This window comes from Melospiza georgiana, chromosome 3 (assembly GCF_028018845.1).
Source record: "Melospiza georgiana isolate bMelGeo1 chromosome 3, bMelGeo1.pri, whole genome shotgun sequence".
Classification (NCBI taxonomy): Eukaryota; Metazoa; Chordata; class Aves; order Passeriformes; family Passerellidae; genus Melospiza; species Melospiza georgiana.
Genome location: NC_080432.1, coordinates 65,830,303 through 65,853,172, shown reverse-complemented (window position 1 = coordinate 65,853,172; position 22,870 = coordinate 65,830,303). Strand labels below are relative to the sequence as shown.

General features: G+C 44.0%; 2 protein-coding genes across 2 annotated transcripts in view; one reads left to right on the top strand and one right to left on the bottom strand.

Moving 5' to 3' along the window:
• Positions 1–12,264, top strand: part of TAGAP (T cell activation RhoGTPase activating protein) — a 44,932-nt gene extending 32,668 nt beyond the window's left edge. Inside the window, exons 3-12 of the mRNA XM_058020195.1 lie at positions 3,955–3,996; positions 4,423–4,507; positions 4,615–4,668; positions 5,253–5,319; positions 6,750–6,922; positions 7,957–8,118; positions 8,562–8,671; positions 9,357–9,552; positions 9,996–10,113; positions 10,306–12,264. Of these exons, the coding sequence (XP_057876178.1) occupies positions 3,955–3,996; positions 4,423–4,507; positions 4,615–4,668; positions 5,253–5,319; positions 6,750–6,922; positions 7,957–8,118; positions 8,562–8,671; positions 9,357–9,552; positions 9,996–10,113; positions 10,306–11,483 (2,185 nt within the window). The 3' untranslated portion in view covers positions 11,484–12,264. The remainder of the gene's footprint in view (positions 1–3,954; positions 3,997–4,422; positions 4,508–4,614; positions 4,669–5,252; positions 5,320–6,749; positions 6,923–7,956; positions 8,119–8,561; positions 8,672–9,356; positions 9,553–9,995; positions 10,114–10,305) is intronic.
• Positions 1–22,870, bottom strand: part of LOC131081060 (T-cell activation Rho GTPase-activating protein-like) — a 68,009-nt gene that overhangs the window by 42,699 nt on the left and 2,440 nt on the right. The window lies entirely within an intron of this gene.

Below are 22,870 nucleotides of genomic sequence, written 5' to 3'. Positions count from 1 at the left end.
CCTTCAGAAGGCATCTATAAATGTGGCCTCTTTCCAGGAACGCAGTTGCCACCTTGTTCTTTGAGCTCGTGGACAGCTTGTACAGAGCTTTCCCTTCCAAAAAACAACCAACCCAACAGCTTTCTGGGTTTGGCACAACTGCTTTCCTTATTTTGGTAAATGTTCCTATTGTTCCCTGGGGAGACTGCAGCTGTGGCAGTGAAGACAAAATGGGAATACAATCCCTTTTCCACATGGAGAGGCACTGATGAAGGCACTGCTCTATATGGGCTTGAAAGGATCCCTGCTCCAGGCTCATTCCACCGTACCCTCCTCACAGCTATGCTCCCGCTGCCTCCTTGCTGGTATGATAACAGGGCAAAGGTGAGTTTCAGGATTCATTCACACAGTCCCTCCTTCCTAAAAGCCATGCTGTCAAACATTTGCAAAAGTAAGAGAAATAAACAACAGTGAGCTGTGGCTGGGGTTTTCCCATTTGTGGTTTGATAAGGAGAGAAGGAAACAGTCTCCAGTCACAGCAGATTTATTCTTTATTTCTTTTTTCACTGTAAACTCCTGGCTTCTTTCTCATGCCAATCAGTGTTGCTCTTTCATTGCTATTGTCTAAAGTCCCTCACATAGCCACAGTGTAAGAGAGAAAAGAGGAGAGAATGCCTAGCTTGACTGGCGCTCACACAAAGGGGACAATCACCAAAAATCACCATTGGTCCATGTTTGCAGCAAGTGCTACATAAGCCTTCTCTCCAAACACTGGCTGGGCTGAGGGCTTGGGAGTGGACCACAAAAGCAGCCATGGTCTAGGGGGAGAAAGGGGCTGGCTGGGATCAGCCAGTGGAAGCAGAGGCATCAAACTGTTATCCTGGAAAATGGTTCACATCTCAAGGGGCAAATACAGTCCCTAAGAGGGCTGGATCCACCCAGGCTTGTCTGCTCTGCAGGACCTCCCTGCTCCTGCTTTCTTTCCAGTGAATGTAGAACACCTCAGGAGAACTGAGGGAAGCATCCTGGTGCACAGCAGGGGAAGAGCTTCTACACAGGCTAGTCCTACAAAACCCTTGCAAATCCACTGCCTCTCCCAAGCCTTGATCTTTGTGTAAACATCCAGTGTTTTTGAGGGACAGTGCAATCACTTAGTCAGGGATTGACTGGCAGAAACACATTGACTGCAAACAACTCCAGGTGTACCCCAGGCACCTGCCATCTGTTCTCCTTGCCCCAGGGCAGTGGCTCTGGTACAACAAACACATTGCTCTGATGCATCGTGCTGTAAGATCCGTACCAAACTGAGGGAGGAGTGGACCACAGCAAAAGTTTCAAGTCTGCAAAGCAGAACTGGGAGGTAGAGATGGAATCAGCCTCCTCAGGGAGAGAAGTTGTTCATATAAGGGAACTTAACTTGTAAACACCTCATATGACAGGCCTTTTCTGTTAATATTCAGGGTGGAGACTGGCTTTGGGGCCTACACCCGTGTTGCCTTTTCCATGCTGATGGGGAAGCTGTGAAGCTGCTCTGACAAGTAGGTGTGAGAGCAGCTCTTCTGACCCTGGAAGCTTGCACACAGCTCTGTTGTGCTTGGCAGGAATCAGCACGTGCTTGCTTACTGCTTTTCACAAAAACTGCCAGGATTCCCTCTGTGTTACCATACAAGTATTCTGCCAAACCATAGCATTTTAGGATCACTGCTTATTTGTAATAAAATAGGCTGCTCTAAAGTAATTTTGGCATGACTTAAGTGTTTGTGACACACACCATAAAAGAGCTATTAAATAAAGAATGATATAAGGAGGGTAAAAAAATCAAATTGTTTTTCATATGGGCAGGCCTATACACACACCTTCCACATACAACAGCCATTATATCCCCACAACTGTTAATGGATAAGAACTAATTGATAGAGATACAGCAGTGTGTGCCAGTGGACAGCCTGGTGATGTGCTACCAATACATCACCCATTACCGTATTGTCCCCTGGGAAACACAAAGCCCAGTGCTCTGTGTACAGCTGGTGCCAGAACTGAAATCTGAGCTTCTGGCCTGGCTAAGCACCACCCATTAAACTCACAAGTCACACATTTTCCAGATCAACCCTATGTCTTAATCATGGAACAGACTGAGCTCAGACGTATTTGTCTGTGCAGAGTGCTGGAAGTGAGGGGAAAGCAGAATTGAACTGCATAGGACCCCTCCAAGATGCTTAACAGACAGGTATGTTTGGATATACATTTAACAAATGTAATGAAAAACAGATCTTTCTTGTTGAGGAATCCCACTGAAACTATCAGCAGTGATGCTGCAGCTGCCAAGGATCCTTAAAAGAAATTCTCAGGAGAAAGTGACATAGGATGACAGGATGACAATATTTCTGCAAGCATGTGCAGCAGCCCATGGAATTTAGTTGAGAAATTACAAATGTCATGGGACTGATAATTAACAAAAAATCAGCTAGAGCAATGAGTAAAAAAATCAGTGGTAAATGCACAGGGCTGCAGACTAGTTGATTGATATTGCTGTAAGTTTCAGCCCCAAACAAGTCACCAGACCAGTGCCACTACAATAGCATGGAAATGATGGGCCTCAGGAGGACTTAAAAGGTGACTATAGCAACTCCTCCCACAAAAACAGAGCAAGTCTCCATTTGCTCTTCTGGACACATCTCTATCGAACCAAAAGGGAATTTGTGCTTTGGATTTCTGCCAGAATCAAACCGAGATCACCCCTCTGTTCCTTTTCCATTCTGCATGAAACAGGGTCAGTAGTACCCTGACTGGGTCTGATGTGGCTACACAAAGAGGCTTTGAGGGTGAATTCAGCAGCAGATGTAGCCATTACGTGCATCTGCAAAGAGCTGTGCTAAGACAGCCCCATCCTCTGCACATGTGAAACAGAGCATCCACGAGGGAAGCAGCAGAAAGGCCACAGTTTTACAAGGGTGCTTTCCACCTAAATCCACTACTGAAGAATTCCCAATCTTGACTCTCAGCCTTAATTCCTCCTTTTCATAAGATCAGTAGACTGACAGCCAGGGCTGTAATTTACCTCAGTCAATAAATCAGTAGAAATAATATCATATGTTTAACATCAAATCTTAATGAATTTTCATAATGGCTGGTAGAGCGAGTGCTGTATTCCTGATATGCTCAAGTTGGGGGGCAGTCAGCAACAGAATGGTACAAGCAGAGGTAGATTTTTCCTAGTTTTTTTTTTTATCTCTTTGGTTGAATCAAATTTTAATATGTGCACACAAATATGTCTTACTGAGATTTATTTTAAACAAGACTTTTTAATTACATATTGTCATACATTACTAAATTACTACATAACACCACTTTGTCTATAAATGTCCAGTAACTAGATTCTCAAGAACTACTTAGTACTGACAAAATGTGTGTCTACATCTGCTTGTAGACAGTAAACTGTTGCAACTAGCTTTAAAAAAGTTATAAAGAAACATTTCTCTGAATCTTGTCTATTCCATCGCCCCATTGTTTTCACTGCTCTTAGTGTAGCTTGATCTGGCAGTGCATTTTAGAACTGCCAAATCTAATGAGTCTGAGCAAAGGACAGACTGTACCCACTGCCCTTTAATGGTAAAGAGAAGCTGCCCACACTGCAGCCCCCTCTGCACATCTCACCTCATGCTGGTGATGATAGCTGGAACCTTTACCTGGCAAGTGTCTCATCTTTTCCATCCATAATAGCTACCAGAGTTTCTTTTTTTTTCTTTAAGGCGGGGGGGAAAACCCAGAAAAGCATCTCCTCTAAAAGGAAAGAGGAAGCCATAAATTCGGTAGTGTCTCGGTCCTGCCCCATGATGCTTCTTCCTGCCTGTGAATTTCCACCTGCCCCTTCTGCATATATAAGGCAGTACACGCAGTATGCACTGTTTAGTCGCTGCCTCTGTCCAAAGGATTAGTAGCAGTGGGGAGTGATGCTGTTTCTCCTTTCCTCTGCAGTTCACGGGAGGTGAAGGAGCTCTGGCTGGATTCACTTCTTGGGTAAGTACTGCCTTTGAAAAAATCTGTGGCATCATGGTTGAAATCAGTGGAGAGCTTCAGATGCAGTTGCACAGAGATGTACAAAAAAGTACATGGGGGAGAGGTGCACCCACTAAGCATAGCTCATGGGCAGAGCTGACGGAGTTGCTCAGCCTCGGGTGCGCAGATTAATGACCATACATAGCTGTCACCACTTGCTCACTTTTTGCATGGATTAAAAATGGAAAACTGCTTTTATTTTGTTTGAATCAGGAGGCAGATAGGGCAGCAGGGCTGAATGACCTTCCAGAGAAGGGCTTTATAGTTCCCTTGTGTGGGAGATCTTGCTGGTTCAGGATCATACACGCTAGATTGGCTTGCAGAGGAGAAAGCCAAGCAGGGTGCAGTTTTACAAGACTCTTTGTCCATTCCCTGTTCAACAAACAGGCAAACAAAAGGACTGAAGGAAACCAGACTGTCCAGAGCTCCTCCAATCAAACTCCTAATGAAAGTGTTAAGCAGCTGTAATACTGTGAGTATCTTAATTATTTCAGCTCTGTCAACCTAGTGACTTTGAAAAGCTCTGATTTCCAAACTGTGGGATTCAGTTGCTCAAAGTGTCTTTGTTTTCTTGCCTAGTCAAAGACACTCAATGCTGGGAACATGGAGAGTCTGATTGAGTGCCAGACAGAGGTAAGCAGCCCTTACATTTTCCTGGATCCTTCGTGGGTACTGTGTGAGATACCTTAGCAAAGTGGGGGTGACTCCTCCAGCAGCCGCTGGCTGCCTACCCTCACCCAGGAACGGGCAGAGCTCTTCAAAGGCGCCTCTGTGCCGCACTGAGCAGAGGGAGCAGGGCATTTCTGTGGGCAGTCTGTGCATTCCCCTGGCTCACCAGGAGTTTTGCTCAGGGATTTTGAAGGCTTCAAAGCCATCAAGGCTCCCCTGAGGAGTTTGGGAGGAAATTTCCGGTGCCGGGGAGGACACAAAAAAGGAGGCTGTGTCCGACTACGGCTTCTCTGGATCAAAAGTGCAGCTTGACAGAGCTCAGGGTTGTGACCTGCCAGCATGACTGGGGTGTCTGGCTGCAGAGTTTAACACAGACCCCTCTACCAGGCTGCGAGGCAGTGTCAGTCCTGGGCTGAGGCACACCTTTAGCAGGTGTTGGGCTTGTCTGGTTATTCCTCAGAGCCTCCCCAGATTTCTGAGGAGCTGCAGCAATTTGCTGGTGGTTCTCACTACTGTGGCAGCTCTGTAACCTAGCATATTTTTTGCAGGCTGATGCCAAGAAGTGTCCTCTGTCAATCCCAGCAGATACTGAAGACAGACTCTGCCTCTCCAATGGTGAGTTTCAAAAACAAACTGAGGAACTGCCTTCTTATATAACGTTTGCAAGCGGGCACTTGTGCAAAACCACCCGAAACTGCCTGCTCCCCCTCCTGGAGGGCAAGCCACAGTTCGCACCCAGGAGAGGGCTTAAGCCCTGGAATGCCACTCATTTGCAAGCTGCTTCTTTCCTATATGCTCACTGGCAGAGTGCTGAGTGCCAGAGGTCTTGTATTCCCGTTCCCTGGTAGCAATAGGAAGTAAATGTGTTTCTTTCTCACTCAAGCATCGCCTTTGAGGTGTGGCAGTTCAAGTGAGTACTGAGTACTGTAGCAGATGTTGCACACCACAATAAATAAACTCTCTTGGCAGCAGCACCAACACTTGTTTTTCCTCACCATGCAAAACCTCAGCAGCTGTAAACAACCCAGAGCAGACCATTAATAGGGCAGGGTCACATTTGGAGCAAACGATCATATCAGATCAGTTTTTAAGAGTATCAGAAACGAATATTTTAAATTACACTATAATGTTAGGTGACTTTCTCAAATTTTTTTAACCCCTACCTACCAAGAGCTTATGCTAAATCACAAACAGAGGTCCTAAGAATTTCTCATCTGGGTAAGACAACTTAATTTTGGAGTAGAAGGCATGACATTAATTGCAAATTTGCAGAAGGCAAATCCTTTAGAAATCTTTTTCACAAAAGGTTCCTTCTCTCACTGTTTGTGAAAGGGGAAAAAAGGCACACCCCACCCCAATACAACTATCCTCTTAAAATTCCTGGCCCTCCTCTTGATGAAGCAGATGCAAAACCCATGCTAAGAGATTTCTAACCATGAAGCCAGTGAGCACTTTGATGCTCCCATCCTCTGGAGCAAGTATGTTCCTCTGGCGGGGGGGCAAGCACCAGCTCTAGGAGCATTGTCATTAGAGCTGGCTGCAGAGCTGGCAGAGCTGGAGCCACATGTTTTCCTTTCAGGCTGTGAAAGAGGTCAAAAACTAGAAGCCCCTACTTCTACTCCTGCCCTAAGGCAGGGGCACAACCAGAGCATGTAGTGAAAATTGTTGTCATTGCCAGCTGCTGAAGCGGTATATCTGCCTCAGAGTTATCAGAGAAACTACTGCAATATCAAAAATCTCTATAAATGTTCTGTGCCTTGTATGTTCCCACTCTCTAAGAAGAAACAGTGACTAGAATGTAAAAAGCACCCAACCCAAAACAGGAAAGGTGGTGGCCTTAGGGCTATGGCCACAGTTCTACAGTTTAGGCAGTTGTTTCCCTAGTAACCACTTAGTTGTCTTTCAGTTTCCCCCAGTTTGGTTTGTTTCAACATACATCCCTGCACTGCACACAAATGAAAGACCACATAGTGCTCTGGGTTTTGTTTTTTTTTTTTTTAATTTTTAATTTTTAAATTGATCTTTTGTTTCCCTTTTACTTGCAGCAGATGCAACAAAGAAAAGAAAGAAGGTGATATCGCAGTCATTTACTCTGAGACAAAGCCTTACCAAAAGAAATTCCTCAGGACAGCTAGACTTGGGTGGCAAAATCCCTCTGTTTGGCCATCCTCTGGCACATATCTGTGGGGAAGATGACACACTGCCCCAGCCAGTCCAGGTAAGGAGGTACCATTATAGTGGAACTGTTTACAAAGGCCTGAAGTGTCAGGACAAGAGGGAAATGGCTTCAAACTGACAGACAGCAGGGTTAGATTGGACATTGGGAAGAAATTCTTAGCTGTGAGGGTAATGAGGTCAACCAGAGAAACTGTGGCTGCCCCATCTCTAGAAGTGCTCCAGGCCAGGTTGGATGGGACTTGGAGCAACTGGGTCTAATGAAAGGTGTCCCTGCCTATGGCAGGGGGTTGGAATAAGACAATCTTTAAGGTCCCTTTCAGCCCAAACCATTCTATGATTCTGTGATACCTCTGACTTAAATGTGAGGCAGGATACCCAGTACTTCTGCTGCATCATCCAAGAGATGATACTGGTGTTTCCCAACACACACGCCCCTGATAATCCCAGGGCCCATCCCAGATGTAGAAAGAGTCAGATCTGAGGGTTTTGCCCAGCCTTCACTGGAAGTAACTTGGAATGTAGAGAATCCAGGACCAGGAATGAAAGATCTGCTTCTTAATATAATCATCCGTGATCTTAAATAAGTAATTTAAATAAATCTTTCAGAAGCATAAACTTCCAAGGATTTCTGTATTTCCATGAAAAACAAGCGTTCAGCTATGGACTGTCACAAAAAAATACCTAAACAATAACTTCTGAATAAAAATGGTCTCGTAACAGTTCTTCCACTGAACTGGCTTTCCCAATAGACATGCATTTGTCTCTGCTAAGTAATATTTGCCTGGCTTGTGAGACAGGGAATGTGAACTTAGATTTAAGCCATCCCTTGCTGCCTTCTAAAAGTCAGCAAGGATGGCTCCAGTGAAGTTAGTGGAATTCGTCAGTTCAAAAAGAAGGTGGATTAAGGGAAAATCAAGACTACTTCCCATGTAATGTACTTGGAACAAGAACTAGATACTGAACTAACCACAGTACAGTGTACCTCCAGACAATTTTTCTTCCATTTCTAAATACTCATCTGCTACTTCCTTCATCCATGTAACTGTTCTTCCATTCCTGATTTTTTCCCTGCAGGATCTCCTAGCCATATTATATATGAAAGGACCTTCTACTGAAGGGATATTCAGAAAAACTGCCAATGAGAAAGCACGAAAGGAGTTGAAGGAGGACCTAAACAAAGGCGGGAATGTTGATCTGAAAAGCAAATCTGTGCACCTGCTGGCAGTGGTTTTGAAGGTGAGTAATTCTGAGCTACACTGGAGGGAGGACATTGCTAATATGCACAGGATCAATCCAGTGCTCTGAGCTGATCTAGGTGGGACTCTTGGCCAAAGCCAGAACTAAGCCAGACTGAATTCTTCAAGCTTAGGGAAATTTGGCCTTTTCTACCTGATTGTCAGTCCTACTTGTTAGGCTGCTGATTTCCTGAGGGAACTCACTTTGTTCTCTTGCTCAGCATCCTCCCAGTGAGCAATAGTGAGATTTGTGAGCGAAGGAAAAACAACTGAAAGCTGGATCCTGTTACTACACAAGTGCAAGTGCACTTGTGCGTTGTACTTCTCTGTCAGTGCTGATGGTTAGGTAGCTCAAGTCAGCCTGCTAGAGCCCAGATGACAGTAATACCCTCTCTGTGCTCGGGGATAGTGTCAAAACTTCATCTAAATCTCTTGGCCTTGCAGGATTTTCTCCGAAATATTCCCTCCAAACTCCTATCAGCTGACCTCTATGAGAAATGGATGCAAGCTCTAGAGAAGCCAAGCAAGCAAGAAAAAATTGAAGAATTGAAAGAGTAAGTTTTTCAACCAGGAAATTTTGCAACCAGTGCCAATGTAATGGAGCAGCTGGTAGAGGCCAACAGTGTCTTTCAAAATCAAGAGTCTCACTTAAAAGCCTGTCATTTGTATCAGCTTGCTATTGCTTCACGGGGCTTGGTTTAGAGGGCTCCAGCAGCAGCACTTCCTGAAGTCACTTCAGATTGCTTTATGAAACCACCAATGCAGGAACAGGGCAGAGGCTGCAGTGCCTCAGCTAACACAGTCACGGTGCTGTGGGACAGGCACTGACACGGGGCCTCCACAGCTGCTGGGGGTGAGCTTGGGCACATGGAGACCACCACCGTGTTTTGCTCTTCAGGAACAGTAGCTGTGGGGACTGACTGGGAGTGCTTTGAAAGCCCCACAGCACAACCATAGGCATTGGGAAGCCTCCAGTGACATCTCCTGATGTCACCTCATCTATGCCAGTACATGGACTTCTGCAATGCTGCCTTTCAGTCAAGACCTTGTCATTCAAGGTCTCATAATTAACCCCACACTCAGCTGCAGATGGGGATTTCTGAAAGATACAGAGAGCACACACATGCCCCTTTCTGGAGGAAGTGGTATCACTCTAAGTTTAATTGAGACTTGCTCAAATCAAGAAGCAGAGGCCTCTGCACCATCAACTAACGTGACATTTTGTTTGTGTTCCCACAGGGTGGCTGACAAGCTGCCGAGACCAAACCTCGTCTTGCTCAAGCTCTTGCTCTCTCTGCTCCACCACATCAGCCAAAATGCTGAGACCAACAGGATGGACTCCAGCAACCTGGCCATCTGCATTGGCCCAAATCTGCTGAGCCCAGGCACGGACAGCGCGCTCCCGCTGGAAGTGCAGAAGGAGATGAACGACAAGGTGCGCTGGACTCACCGAGCAGCCGCTCCCTCGGGGCAACTGAGAGCCATCCATAGGGATCCATCCCACGGCCATGGCAGCAGCTGAACACAGCAGCACCCCTGGGCTTTGGGGGTGCTGAGCAAAGCAGCAGCTGCCCTGCAGCCCCCACAGTCACAGCACAGCTCCTGCAGCCTTTGCATGTGGAGGGCCAGGGGCACCCGTGGCCATTGTCACCCCTGGGCCTCAGGCAGCGAGGCCAAAGCTGTGGCTGATGGTGTTTTGTCTGTATTGTTTGCAGCATTGGGCCTTATTCCCCATGGGGAACTCACCCTTAGATCTCAAGCCAGGATTTTGGCAGAAGCCACTGTGCTCTGTGCTGTCCTTCCTACAAAGATAGCAGACAGGGTGGGGAAAGAATTTTCAATCTGTCTTGACTGAAATGGGCTGTTTTGTGTGTGCAGGTGACAGTGCTGGTGGAGTTCCTCATAAACAACTGCATGGAAATATTTGAGGGGGACATTGCCTTCCCTGCCTGTGCCTTGGCTGAGGAGTCACCAGAGCACACAGACAGCTCCACAGGTATGAGAAGGGGCTGGGGATATCACCAACTGGGGCTGCTGGGCCAAATTATTGAATTTGATATGTGAATATATCTGTGGAAATACAGAGGGTTCAAGATTGTTGAAGCCCTCTTCTGAACTCTCTATGTGTATTTCTCTTTCATCCTCAGGTGGTCAGCGAAAACTACTAATGTCTGCTTTCTCCCCACAGAACAACTCTGTGCAGCTCATCAGAATGACTCTGCCTATGACAGCCCAGATCCTGAAGCAGAAGGCAGCCCCTGTACCCCTGAAATGGAGCAGGCCAAAGGGAGGAGTGCTACTGTGAGCAGAAGATATCCAACAAATGTCTCTGCCCCTTCCCTGACTAATTTCAGAAATGACATCAGCATAATGGACAGGAGGTACTCAGAGTCAGACCTGTCCTTCCAGAACTGCCTTGATGACACAATAAGGAAACAAAGGCTAAACAAAAGTGAGGACAATTTTCCAGTTCAGCAGAAACTGCTATGGATGGAGGCACTGGAGGAACGTCTTGCAGGCTTACCTTCACAATTATCAACTGACTCTCTACCCAAAACATCCTCCAGTTGCTCCCTGGAGAGCTCTGATGGCTCAGTTTTCACCAGCTCCCCCATAGTTTCGCCCTCTAGTCCCAAAAAAACCTTTTTAAATAGGCCTCAGTCCTTTTCCACCAAGGCCACTGAAGATGGCAGTACACCTAGCAGAGAGATCAAAAAGCATTCCATGTCATTCTCTTTTGCAAACCGCAGGAAAACACTAATAAAAACCCAGAGCTGGGGGCCTGGAAAACCCATGTTTTTTCAGAGGGACAGTTTCACAAAGAAAGAAGATCAGTTTTCCTGTAGAATTGTCCAGGAGGGCAGCTGTAATGATGACAAGCAATTGCCTGTGGAATATCAGCAAAGGCCCCGTCTCAGATCGGTTGATGAAGTGTTCAGAGAGGTAGACCAGAAAAACCCTAGAAGACCACCCTCTTATGAAGAGGCTGTTAAAAACTGCCTGGCTGCTAAAGTTCCCTCTCAAAATCTCACGGTTCAGACTCTGAGATTAGCAGCATCAAACCAGGATGTTTTGCTGCCTTATCCATGCAGCCACAGTGCACAGGACACAGCACATATGGATCTGAGGGATCTACGCAGTGCCAGAATTTCTGCAACAAAGGATTCTGACCTGGAAACTGAAACCTTCAGCATCACCGTAGGAGTAAACTCCCGTGTAAATTTACCCGTGACCCCAGGAGTCTACCGGATGAGAGCCATGTCTGAGTCTTGTCAAAAGAACAAACTTGAATATGTGGCTCGGAGGTGCAGCCAGCCAGTTTTTGAGGTGGAGCAGATCCAGTATGCTAAGGAGTCCTATGTATAAAAAGCCTGTCCTTCCTCTTTGCACTGTACAAAGTAAATATTGTAAAAATAGACATCTTGCTAATCATTTGTAGGATTTTACTTTCAAGAGACAAAGAATAAGCTAGCTCTGCATAAACTTTTTTTTCTGAAGTGTCAGTCAGCTTGACATGTCACATCCTTTCACCACAAGAGTTGTTGCTGGTGAAGACCTGTGTATATTATGTAAAAATATAAGTTAGCATGCTGTATATAACCTGTTGTGTGGGAAGACTAGTTAGCAGATGATAAACAGTGTTGTGTTTGTTTTCCTCAGATGACAATTACAAGGTTGGCAGGTCCAGAATTTGTCTCACCTTCTTCTTGTTTTCTGTATGGTCACAGACCCTGTACCATTTTCCATGTGTATGTTGCCAGGCTGATGCAGTGCTCTGCTGATATTTTGCATTAAACGTGGGTTGGCAGTTACCCTAATGGGGGAAGAGCTTTTCTGTCATCTAGGTCACTTCAGCGCTCTTCCCTGTACCTGCTGCCATTTCATCTTCCTGCTTGCTGGTGATAGGAATGATCTGACCACTATGCAGCATAGTGTTGTACACTGAGCCTGGGGTTAGAGCCCTATGAGGTCATCATGGGAAAGTATGAAGTAACCCTCATGTGTCCTGAGGTGCTTTTAGACTAAATAAACTGGACAGGCAAAGAAAGGAAAAGCAAGAAAGAAAGCAAGAAGGAAAAAAGAAACCAAAACTCCTACAAGGAAATATTCTGGATTCCAGCTTTAAATAGTTATAGTTAATTGAAAAAAAAAAGACAAAAAAGAAAATAGCAGGTGTTCTTATAAACTTGTAAAAATTACTGGAAGTGCAATGTGCTTTTATGGGTCAGCATAGCCTTAAACCAGAAGCAGGGAGACATTTTTCTCCTGTGTAACTTCACTACAATAAAACATTTTTCTGCATGAATGCTTAAGTGTCCATTGTCTGATTTTAAAATACCCAGGCCCTACTTGTACTGTACCTCCTTTTCTACAGGTACTGCAGGTCTGCTTGAATGATGTGGCATAGCTGCGTAGCAGGAAGCAAAGTAAATGACCAGCAGTATCACTGCTATTGTTGTAAGAGGCTGCAGGCTACAAATCCCTCTCTGACAGGAAAACAACTTATACTACCATGTAAGAGCAGCTAAGCTGCAAAGAGGTGATGCTGCTCCAAAAGTGAAACACATTAAAAATGGCATGCCATCTTCTCAGGACTTATGTTTTCCAGGTGTAGGTGTTCCCAGGACACAGAGAAGAGGGAAGGTGGCTGCCTGACCTGATAGAAGAAATTATGAGAAGGACCATATTGGTAGGCTGCAACTAGAGAAATCATCACTTCTCTCAGCCACCTGAACAGTGGCATTCTGCTTCCAAGCAAGCTGAGAGAGGGCTCTGATGCAAAAGGTGTTTACCTTTTTCTAGAATCTGCATCTCCTGAGTCACAGAACCAGTGAGGCTTGAAGTCCTCCTGTACAACCCTACTGCCCAAGCAGGGTCAAATAAAACAGGTTGTCCAGGATTGTGTCCAGACAGTTTTTGAATATTTCTACAGATGGAGGCTCTACAACATCTCTGGGCAATCTATTCCTGTGTTTGACCAGACTTACAGAGAAAAAGTGTCTCCTTGAATTCAGATGGAATTTGATTGTATTTCAATTTGTGCCTATTGCTTCTCGTTCTGTGTTAAGTGGAATTATATTTTTCTTGTGTAAAAAACACAGTTGTCTTACCCACGTGGCACAAGTATGAAGAGATAGTCCATGTGCAGTGAAAAGGCTCAGAAGCCACAAAACAGAAAACACAAACCTTGAAATGTAATCAAAACCCAATACAGCTCCTTCTTTGTTAAGTGACTTGTTCCTTTTTGACTGTGAGAAGACTAAGTCGCCCAAGGAGATGCCTGCTTTGTAGCCACACCAGAAAACCCAGGGTGAATAAGCCCAGTCACTTCACCAGAGATGAGGAAAGTCTCTAGGTCTAAGGTGTCCTAAGGCATATATGACAATCCCACTCAGAAAGCTTACCTGAGCTTAAATATTCAGTATAGATGAGTCTAAATCTTCCAGCTTCTGGATAAGAAGGACCATTTGGAAAAGATCACCTTCAATTGGTGAAGGAAAAAGAAGAGAGAGAAGCTCTACAAATTGTAAACAAAAAAGGACTAAGGTGAAGGAGTTGTATAGAAGAGTGGCCTAGTCCCTCTCATCCTGCTCTTCCATTTCTTGAGGTCCAGAGAACACCATGATTAAAGAAAATGGGAATGCAAACAGACCCCAAAAGATACTTACCTCCTCATTGACAGATAACTTTTGACTTCCTTCATCCCTTCAGACTTGACTGTTTACTCAGCATTATTTTCATGTCATGTCTCTCCACAGAAGTGATTTTTCTTCTATACAGGCAGATAAGAGACCTCAAAAGACTAGAATGACACAGGAAGTAGAGAACTTTGCTTTAGCACTTACTTATCTACCTTTGGTTGAGAAAACCATTTAATCATGCTACCAGTCCACCCTACCACATCCTAGGATCCAGACCAATTATCCAGGACTCCAAGAGTAAGGTCCTTTAACTCCTATATCCAACAAGTGGGTTATCTGTTTTACAAGTGCTGTGTCAAAGCTGCCTTTGACTCCTCAGCCAGAAAGTTCAAACACCCATTTACAACTGGGTCAACTGGAGATGGATTTTGGAAGAAGAGTTGAATGATGGCAGCCAGCCTCCCACTCTCCACAAGTTTCTCCATCATCAGTATTGCACCACTTGCTTCACACACAGCATTTTCTAATTAAATTTCATGACGACACTCCAAACGTGAATTTGGAGGTAGGACTGGAAGAGGGGAAAAAAGCAATATTAAAGCAGGAAATCCAAGCCATTGCCTTGTTAGGCAATGCTGGAATTAAGGCTAGTGATGCAGCTTGAATTCAGTCCCTTATGTTTGCATCCCACTGTTGTCTTCAAACACATGGTGCACTCTGTTCTTCCCCACAGGATTTTTCCTTACCTGCACTGGTAAGGAAAAAAGGTTGTACAGCAAAGGAGAAAACTTTAATTCTGGCATTCCCCAGTACAGTTTGCCTAGCAGACATCCAGGTTTTGGACATACACCTATATCTCATTTGCTAGGATTTGAAAGAACAAACAGAAGACCAAAGGAGTTCCTCATGGAGTACCTCTTTCCATGTTGTGCACCCGGAAGTTGCAAATTCGTTCCCTGCCACTTGAATTAGGATGGCAACTTAACAGAAAAGGGATGATGGTATCAACTCTATGTCCAAACATTGGTGAGGATTGAGAGAAACATCATGCCTGCAGGTTTCACAAACATTCAGACTACAAGAATTCAAATACTCAGATGCAGAATGCAAATGTAGACACATACATTTATTTATCTGTATGCAAGGCTTATATTTATGTAAGCTTGTGCTTTATCTTCTGCACAGTCTGCAGAAAATGAGGCATAGGCTCTCTGTGTCCCATTTCTCTGGATTCTTGGGACTGAATTGAGTGCAGGTAGAACACAGTTGTCTGAAATAAGGTGTCCCTTCAGGTCATTTGGATATCTTAGGACCACAGGAATTTCCTAAGACATCAAAAGTGGATACAAATCCTGATACTTAGGTTGTAAAATCCTTTCCCAAAGTCTTCTCTGTCTGTGATGTGAGCTTAGACTCCCACCTCACACATACATGATACATTTATACCTTGAATGTAGGTCTCTATAATCTAGGGCTGACATTTTTGCTGCCACCAGAGAAACAGTAACATTTGGGATTTTAGGCACCATCTAAGCCTTCAAAAGAAGCCTTCTTGTACTTAAGCTCTCATGCTTACCTCCCACCCCAGAGTTTGGCGTTTTCTGCTCCATCCCACCATAGAAAACTATGACTCAGACCTTTATCTTTTCCATCCCTACCCCTTATCTCTGCCTCATTTTCATTCCCTCTCCATTCCCAGCCTCCATTCCTGATCTCATCCAGCTATTTCTCTTTTAATTGAACAAGCTCCAATCTTTGATTTCCTCTCAAAGTCACAATTTCATTTCCTGTCCATCCCTTGACCCACTTTTTTCAGTCAGCCAGTTTCAGTTTACCCCTTCCAATTCTCCCACATTTTCCTGTCTTACCTGCACTGGTTGTTATTGCAATAAGTCCCATCAAAACTCATCTAGCCTCAGTTGCATCCACATGCTCCACCTTGTTTTAGTCTCTGTAAATACAGAGAATCAGAATGAGAGAAGGAAAATCCCAGGAAGCTACAAGAAAAAAAAATACAGAATTCATAAAGTCCAGTGATGACCTCAATTCACAGCTGTAACCATAGAAAGCCTCAGGATGAACCTTCCATGGCTAGAGGTCCTTGAACTTTTGGGATTTCAGCAAGTGGTCTGCACATCTCTTGTTGTATGGAAATATGGGCTGTCAGCTAGGATGGAAGGACATTTGGAACTAGGTTAAGTTGAAATAAGGAGTCAAAATAATCTGTTGCCCCTGTGCTTCATGAAAGCAATGCATCAACTTTTCAGTAATTTTCAGCAAATTTTCAGTAATTCGCTCATATTCTCTGAGAAGAGGCATTGTTAGGAATTTTTTTTCTGCCTCTGCAAGCAGGGTCTTGGGGGAGAAGCCCTCTCAGGGTCTGACCTCTTCTCAGAGCTGTTATCTGAAGGGCACTTATTTCTGGGAACTGTGAAAACTAAAGAGATAATGAATTCACACCTGAGGAAAAACAACTTCTAGTTACTTAGCAATGATGCACAAGAGAATTGTTACTGCCATGGTCACTTTCTGTGATAGTTGCCTTGACATAACCCAAGAACCAGTGGTTCTGTTCCAGACACAGTCACAGAACAGAACCACTGCTCTACATAAGATCTTTCTTCTGCCTCTTCCTCCCATGATTATTACCTGTGTATCCCAGGCACAAGATGCCACATTGATGTAATGTTTGCTGATACAAACCCATGGCAAAAATATTAGTGAACAGAATTTCACCAACCTTGTTGCCCACACTTTGTATTTCATATTTACCACCTTACAACATGAACAGTTGGCTTTCCCTTTTGTGTGTGTGCATTTGGCTCTTCAGAGTTCCTTAAACTGTATCCAGTTTGATGAAATAGGACTTGAAATCTTCTTCTTTATGCATCATGTAATTGATGGACAAGACTGCATACCCTGCATTGACAGGGAATGTAGAGCATCCTGTTGATCACACAGAACTCTGTTGCTTTTGAAACTGAACCACTCCATAGGATGTGACTGTGGTCCACAATTCTGACACTTATAACAAAGCCAAAAACTTTGGAATTTTTTTTTTTTTTTGTAATGGGATTATATCTCTTCAGTCTTTTGCTTAGAACTAGATCTCTAATTTCTTCTATCACTAAAGCCAAAATGAATAGTTTAGGGATTCTGCTTGGGTAATGTACACTTTAATGTTAAAAAGCTAATACTGATGTTAAAAGCTAATAATAAAATTACTGCTTCACAGCTCAGTTCCATATTGTAGGGAACTCCACACAGTTTTTATGTATGGTTCCTCTTATAATATTGCTATCAAATGTCTCCAATTACAGCATGAAGAAGTATCACAGATGATAAAACCCCCATCTGTGTTGTTTTTTATCTGGGAATAGGAGTTCTTATTTCTGTACTGACTATTCTGGTTTTGGTGCTGATACATCACAGGAAACCTGTGATGGTGGTTTGCTGCAGCACCACACCAGATTATTCCATAAACTGCAAGTGACAATTTCAGCTTCCCATTGTACCCAGGCAGGTCTCTTAACCTGAGAAGAGAATATTACTTTTTATTACGGTGAGGCCACTTGGCCATCACAGGGGTGAACTCTGAACAAACAAGAACATGATGCTACTCTGGTAGCAATGTGGCACACCACAGTGAGTGTGGCTATTGTGTGTTTCCAGGAGGACAATTTCTGACTACAGGAAAAGGAAACCCACCTTCAGTAGGCTTTCTGGTTACATTTTTCTCTGAATTTTGTTAGCAGTCACTCCTTATCACATGTGTCATCAGAACAGAGTGAAAACTTCAGAGGACCTTCTGAAAGCTAAAAATTCAGAAAAGGGAGCAATTTTTAAATAAAAAATTGACAATGATAGAGAAAAAGATCCATGGGAAAAGGGCAACCACTGTTGGAGAAGTGATGGAATGCTCATATGGACAGATGACTATCATATAGGTAGCTGCCTGCAAGTCTCTGTGGATGCTAGGTAAAATATTGCTTTTTCTGCCTCCCTGCTATCCAGAAATGCTAATTATCTTCTAATATTTTTCTATAAATAAATTGATTTTATTGTTTTAATCAGTCTTTATCATTCACTGTGATAAATACAACAATTTAAATCTCACTTCTGACTGAAACCCATTCCAAGTTCTACCTCTTCTTCTACAAAAGGAGAGGAAAACAGATTATTTTGTTCCTAACCTGAGGTGGCAGCACATAAATCTGAACGAATGGTTCACAAACTCTAAACACGGCTGACTCCATTGAGCTCTGCTTCCTCTGCTAGGTAATAATATGAAAAGATTTTTGTGAAGGGTTTCACACTTTCTAAACAAAACATGCTCTTCAGCCAACGAGTCTATTTACAGAACTGATCCAACGGCTGCTCAAAACTCTTCCTTCCTACAACCCACAAACCTCCCACCAACTTCCTTGACAAATGCAACAGTTCATGTTCAAGCCCTGCACCTTCAGTATCCCACAGGTTATGCTGAAAATTATAAAACTGTATTTAAAAAAAATAAATTTAAAGCCAAATCCAAGTTTCCAAGTCAGGTGATCAGAGAAGATGTTCTTATAACACATTAGGGATTTTTCTGGTTTTCCACATGCTTGCTGCACAGTCTTGGGCCACGCAAGTCTCTCCACCATGAAGATTTAGCAAGTGCACCTGTGCAGCTGTGCCTGTGATTCACCTACCAGATTTCTTCAGCACAACTGGGACCAGGTGAGAAAGCAACCACATTATCATTCAACAACTTTGCAGGGCTGTACTCTGAGGCGTACACAATGTTACACAAGACAATACAGAGATGCACACCCATCTTGCGAGCTACAGACACCATGGCATTTGAGAAGTCCTGGGGTGTGAGAAAGAGCACAGCAGCCACTATTTCTCCACAGGTCATCAGGAGGATGATTTTGAGATGAAGACCAAAGACATGTAGTTAGGAAGTTCAACATCTGTATCTGCTTTTTCCAAAAGACCTCCTACCCAGTGCAGTTTTGGACTATGCAGCTTATCTCAAGTTAAGCATGGGTGATACTGATCTGCCTCCCAGAGATGTTAAGAAGGGCAACTTATATAAAGATGAAAAAACAGCATGAACTACAATGAAGGACCAACAGAAGCAGATCTGTCTTGCTTCTTATTCTGCAAGTTTAGTGCAGTTGTACCATTGCCCTCAATACAGGGAGATGCAAAATAAGGAGGCAGAGCTTCCTGAGGTGAAAAGATGGAGAGGGAGAGGCCTGTTCAAGGCAGGAAGAGGTGAGAAGGGGCTGGAGCAGGATAGCAGCACACAGTCTATTTGAGCTTAAATAGGAAGGTCGCCAACAATTGATTTTCCATTTGATAGTCTAATGAATGATAGTTTAAAAGTCAGTGTGCTCCACTCTCTAAGGTACTTTATCACCCTTTCATAATTTTTCTAGTCACTCTCTCTGAAAGCACATGGTGGCAAAGAATGCAGCCTGAAGAGCAGGCACACTGAAAAACAAAGCTTGTGGGGAACGTGGAGGAAAAGCAACCTAGGGAAAATGGTGCTGCGAGTCAGAGGGTGAATTGTAGGGGAAACAGCCTTGTAAATTTTGGCTGGGAACCATGATTAATAAGTTCTGTTTTTTCACTTGTGTTGGAGAAATTAAGGTCTTGAGAACTGAAACTTTCCAGTCCTGCCCAACCCCACAAACTCAGAACCAGAGTCAAGAGGAAGCTGTGCTGCTACACAGAAAAGGAAGCTCAATAATTTGGGTTGAAGATATGAGGGATAGGATCTCCTTTCTTCTCTATTAATGTTTATGTATTACTATTAACAACCCTTATTAAAAAATATTGATGGCACCAGCAGAACTCAAGCTTAGATCCGGTATTTATTTTTCATGCTGTGTCTCTCATCTGGGAGTCAAAACTCCAGGTTGGCACATTATAATTTTTTTAAGCTGAGTATCTCCCTGTTGGGACCAGGCCTGTTTATCTTTGATGCTCTGAGCCCAGCACCCCTGAACAGCAGCAAAGACACCATTGGCTGGCAGACACCAGCGATACAATACTGACACAGTATTTGCTAATTCTCTTTGATCACGTCACTGCAGCAAGTTGAAACAGGTTTCAGGGCACTTCTATTAATTGTTCTCTCACAGCATCAGGACAAACAGTACATACACACCCCACTTGGGCTCTGTGATTTTTTCATCTTTGCAGTCACACTGACTGCATGTCTGTGCTCTTTGTGTTTTCATCAGACATCTCAGGGCATGGATTAGCAGTGGTATGATGATTTCTGGTATTTTCAAGGCTATTTCAAGCATCTCCATCCCTGGAGATTTTCAAAAGCTGGCAGGGGAAGGCCCTGACCAATCTGATCTACCTTTGAATTTGTCCTGGCTTAGGCAAGAGGGTTACACTAGAGAGCTCCAGAGTCCTTTTCAGTTTAGATTGCTCTGTGATTTTTGATGTCTACTTGAAAGCAATGGCATTTTGGCCTCAATCAGAATTGCTTCCAAGACTGGGTAGATCCACATCTTTAACTGCAGGCTCAAGGGGGTAAGACTCACAGATTAAAGTTCCATTTCAGGACCATGGAGGAACCAAATCTAACCCAAATTTCATATAATTACACAGTTTTACACCAGGGAAGCATTCCTGTGATTTTATAAGCAGCCATGGTCCTCCTCCAGACAGAAGGAGGACCAATGCTCTAGCAAGGCATTATGCCTCTCCCTGTCCTTTTGGACAATTAAGCATTATGCCTAGATCCATAAACCTCCTTCCCTTCTTAATTTTGAAATGCTGCAGAAAGTTAAGGTGGTGGAAACTGGACTCAGCTAGTCAGCTCAGCATTGTATTGTGTAATGAATTGTGGCAGAAGGTCTCCCAGTCTAGCAGCATCCAAGCTAGGGCCCCAGGAAGACCCAGGCTCAGCATTGCAGATCCCTCATATTGTATTTCAAGCTGTCATTCACTAGTTACAGATGCATCCCGAGTGCTGCAGAAAGAGTGGGTGTACATCTTCTGTTACTACACACTGACACCTTCACATTTGCTTTGCTGTGAATAAACTTGTTTCACATCCAAAAAAAGAAAGCCAAGGGCATGCCATAAGGCATGGCAGAATGCCAGGAAATTCTTATGAAAACAAACAAAAACCTAAGTATGTTCAAAGCCACAGACCCACAGCAAACCTGGAAGGAGATAAAGCCCTCGTTCTGCAGCTTTCAAGTCAGCTGAAGGCACTTCAAAAGACCTTTCTTAGCTGCCATATGGGAGATGGGCTGATTTATTCCTTGCTAGCTAGGCGCATTTCCCAGGCAGCACCTCTGGCACTGTGATTGTGCAGGGCCAAGAAAAACCTCCACAGAATATGTGAAAAAGCCATTGATACTGTAAGATCCAGAGAGCAACAAATGGCAGGAATCTGATTATAATCAATGTGGTTTTGCATCCTGCTCCACTCAGTCTTGTGATGACACAAAGTGTTCCAGAACTCACCATGTATTTTTAGAAAAAAAAAGCCAACCAAAAAACAAACAAAACAAAACAAAAAAACCCAACCCCCCCCCAAAACCCCGCAAAAGCCACACTAAAAAACCAAACCAAACCAAACCAACCAACCAAATCAATTCCAAAGAACAAAAAAACAAACAATCAAACCCCAAAAACTCAAACAACAACAACAAAACAGCATAAAACAGGGCAAGGGAGAAAAGCTGCTTTTTTTTTCTGGGAATGGGTCTGTCACTTATAAACCTGCAGAGACCTTTGCACTGAACTGGTAACTCAGGAGGCAGCAGTGTTTCACAGCGATAAAGAGGAGAGTTGCTGCCATTCAACCAATGAACACATCAGGTGAATGAGAAATTCCCCCAAAAAGTGAGACACCAGCTGGGACCAGCCTAACAAAATGAACTTGTGATGCAACATCTTCATCTTCACAAGATTTGTGGGCAATAAGGAACAGGCAACTACTCAGGAATCTTTGCTCCAGTGGTAACAGGCTGTTTTCTTTTTGTCTTCCTATCCAGTCCATTCCAGCCAAATTTCTAAGGTTATTCATCAAGCACATTCTGGACAGCTTTAGACTGATATTTTTTAGGCTATGCTGCAGCTGTTTTTCACATGAAGAAAAACACCAGATCCATAAAAATCCTGGAAAGATCTACCCAGATTTCAAGTCGCCAGTCCAAAAGCAGTAGAGCCAACTCTATGACCAAACTTAAATTTTCAGCAAATATGAGTCTGGTCTCCAAAATCAAAGGATTGTATTGGTTCAGATCAAATTTAAGGCCCGTAGTTCTCTGACTTGGTTGGACTGAGAACCCATTCATTAACTTTGCTTGCCCAGACACAAGCAAATATTGAAGGACTACCTCAATAGGGTTTTTTGTTTGTTTGTTGTTTCTTGAGGGTCCTTTTGTTTTGTTTGTTTGGGTTTTAGTTCAGGGTGGGTTTCTCAAACTTGTTTTTCAAATAGTTTCTCCTGCTCCACAGCTTTCCCCATGCCTTTGAGGCCTCCTGTGAAGTACTCAGGGCTGCAGTGGAGCACAGATGTCTCAGCAGTAACATAACTGAGCTGAAATAAATAGAATTTAAAATAAGAATTTAAAATAAGAATTATATTTAAACCAAAGGATTCAGAAACAAAGGGTATGGGCTATTTTATATGCTAAGTCTTGTTAAAGGAATCCCTACCCACACAGGTTAAAAAAAGGGCTATCACTGTTTCAGTAACCCTTCAACGCTTTCATGTTTCTCTTAATGGAAATTTTTCACAGAGGCTGAAAACGCGTGCTCATGATTTTTCCTGGCAGGGAGCGCAGCTCACCACGGGTGGGACAGCACACTGAGGACTCACCTCATCTTCCCTCTGCCATCATAGCACACCTTTACAGGATCCAAATCTCCTGCTTACGTGGAAAACACAAATTTGGGGCGCAGCTGTTCGAGCCGGTGCTTCCAGGACGCCGGTACTGGAGCCACCACCACGCCACCCAACAGGGTTCCGCGTCCCCCCACGCCAGTGCCAGGGCACCCCGCGTGTCCCTGGGGAGCTGCGAGTCCCGGGGAGCTGTTCGGAGGCGGCGGGAGGACGGTGACACCTCGCGGTCCGACGCCCTCATT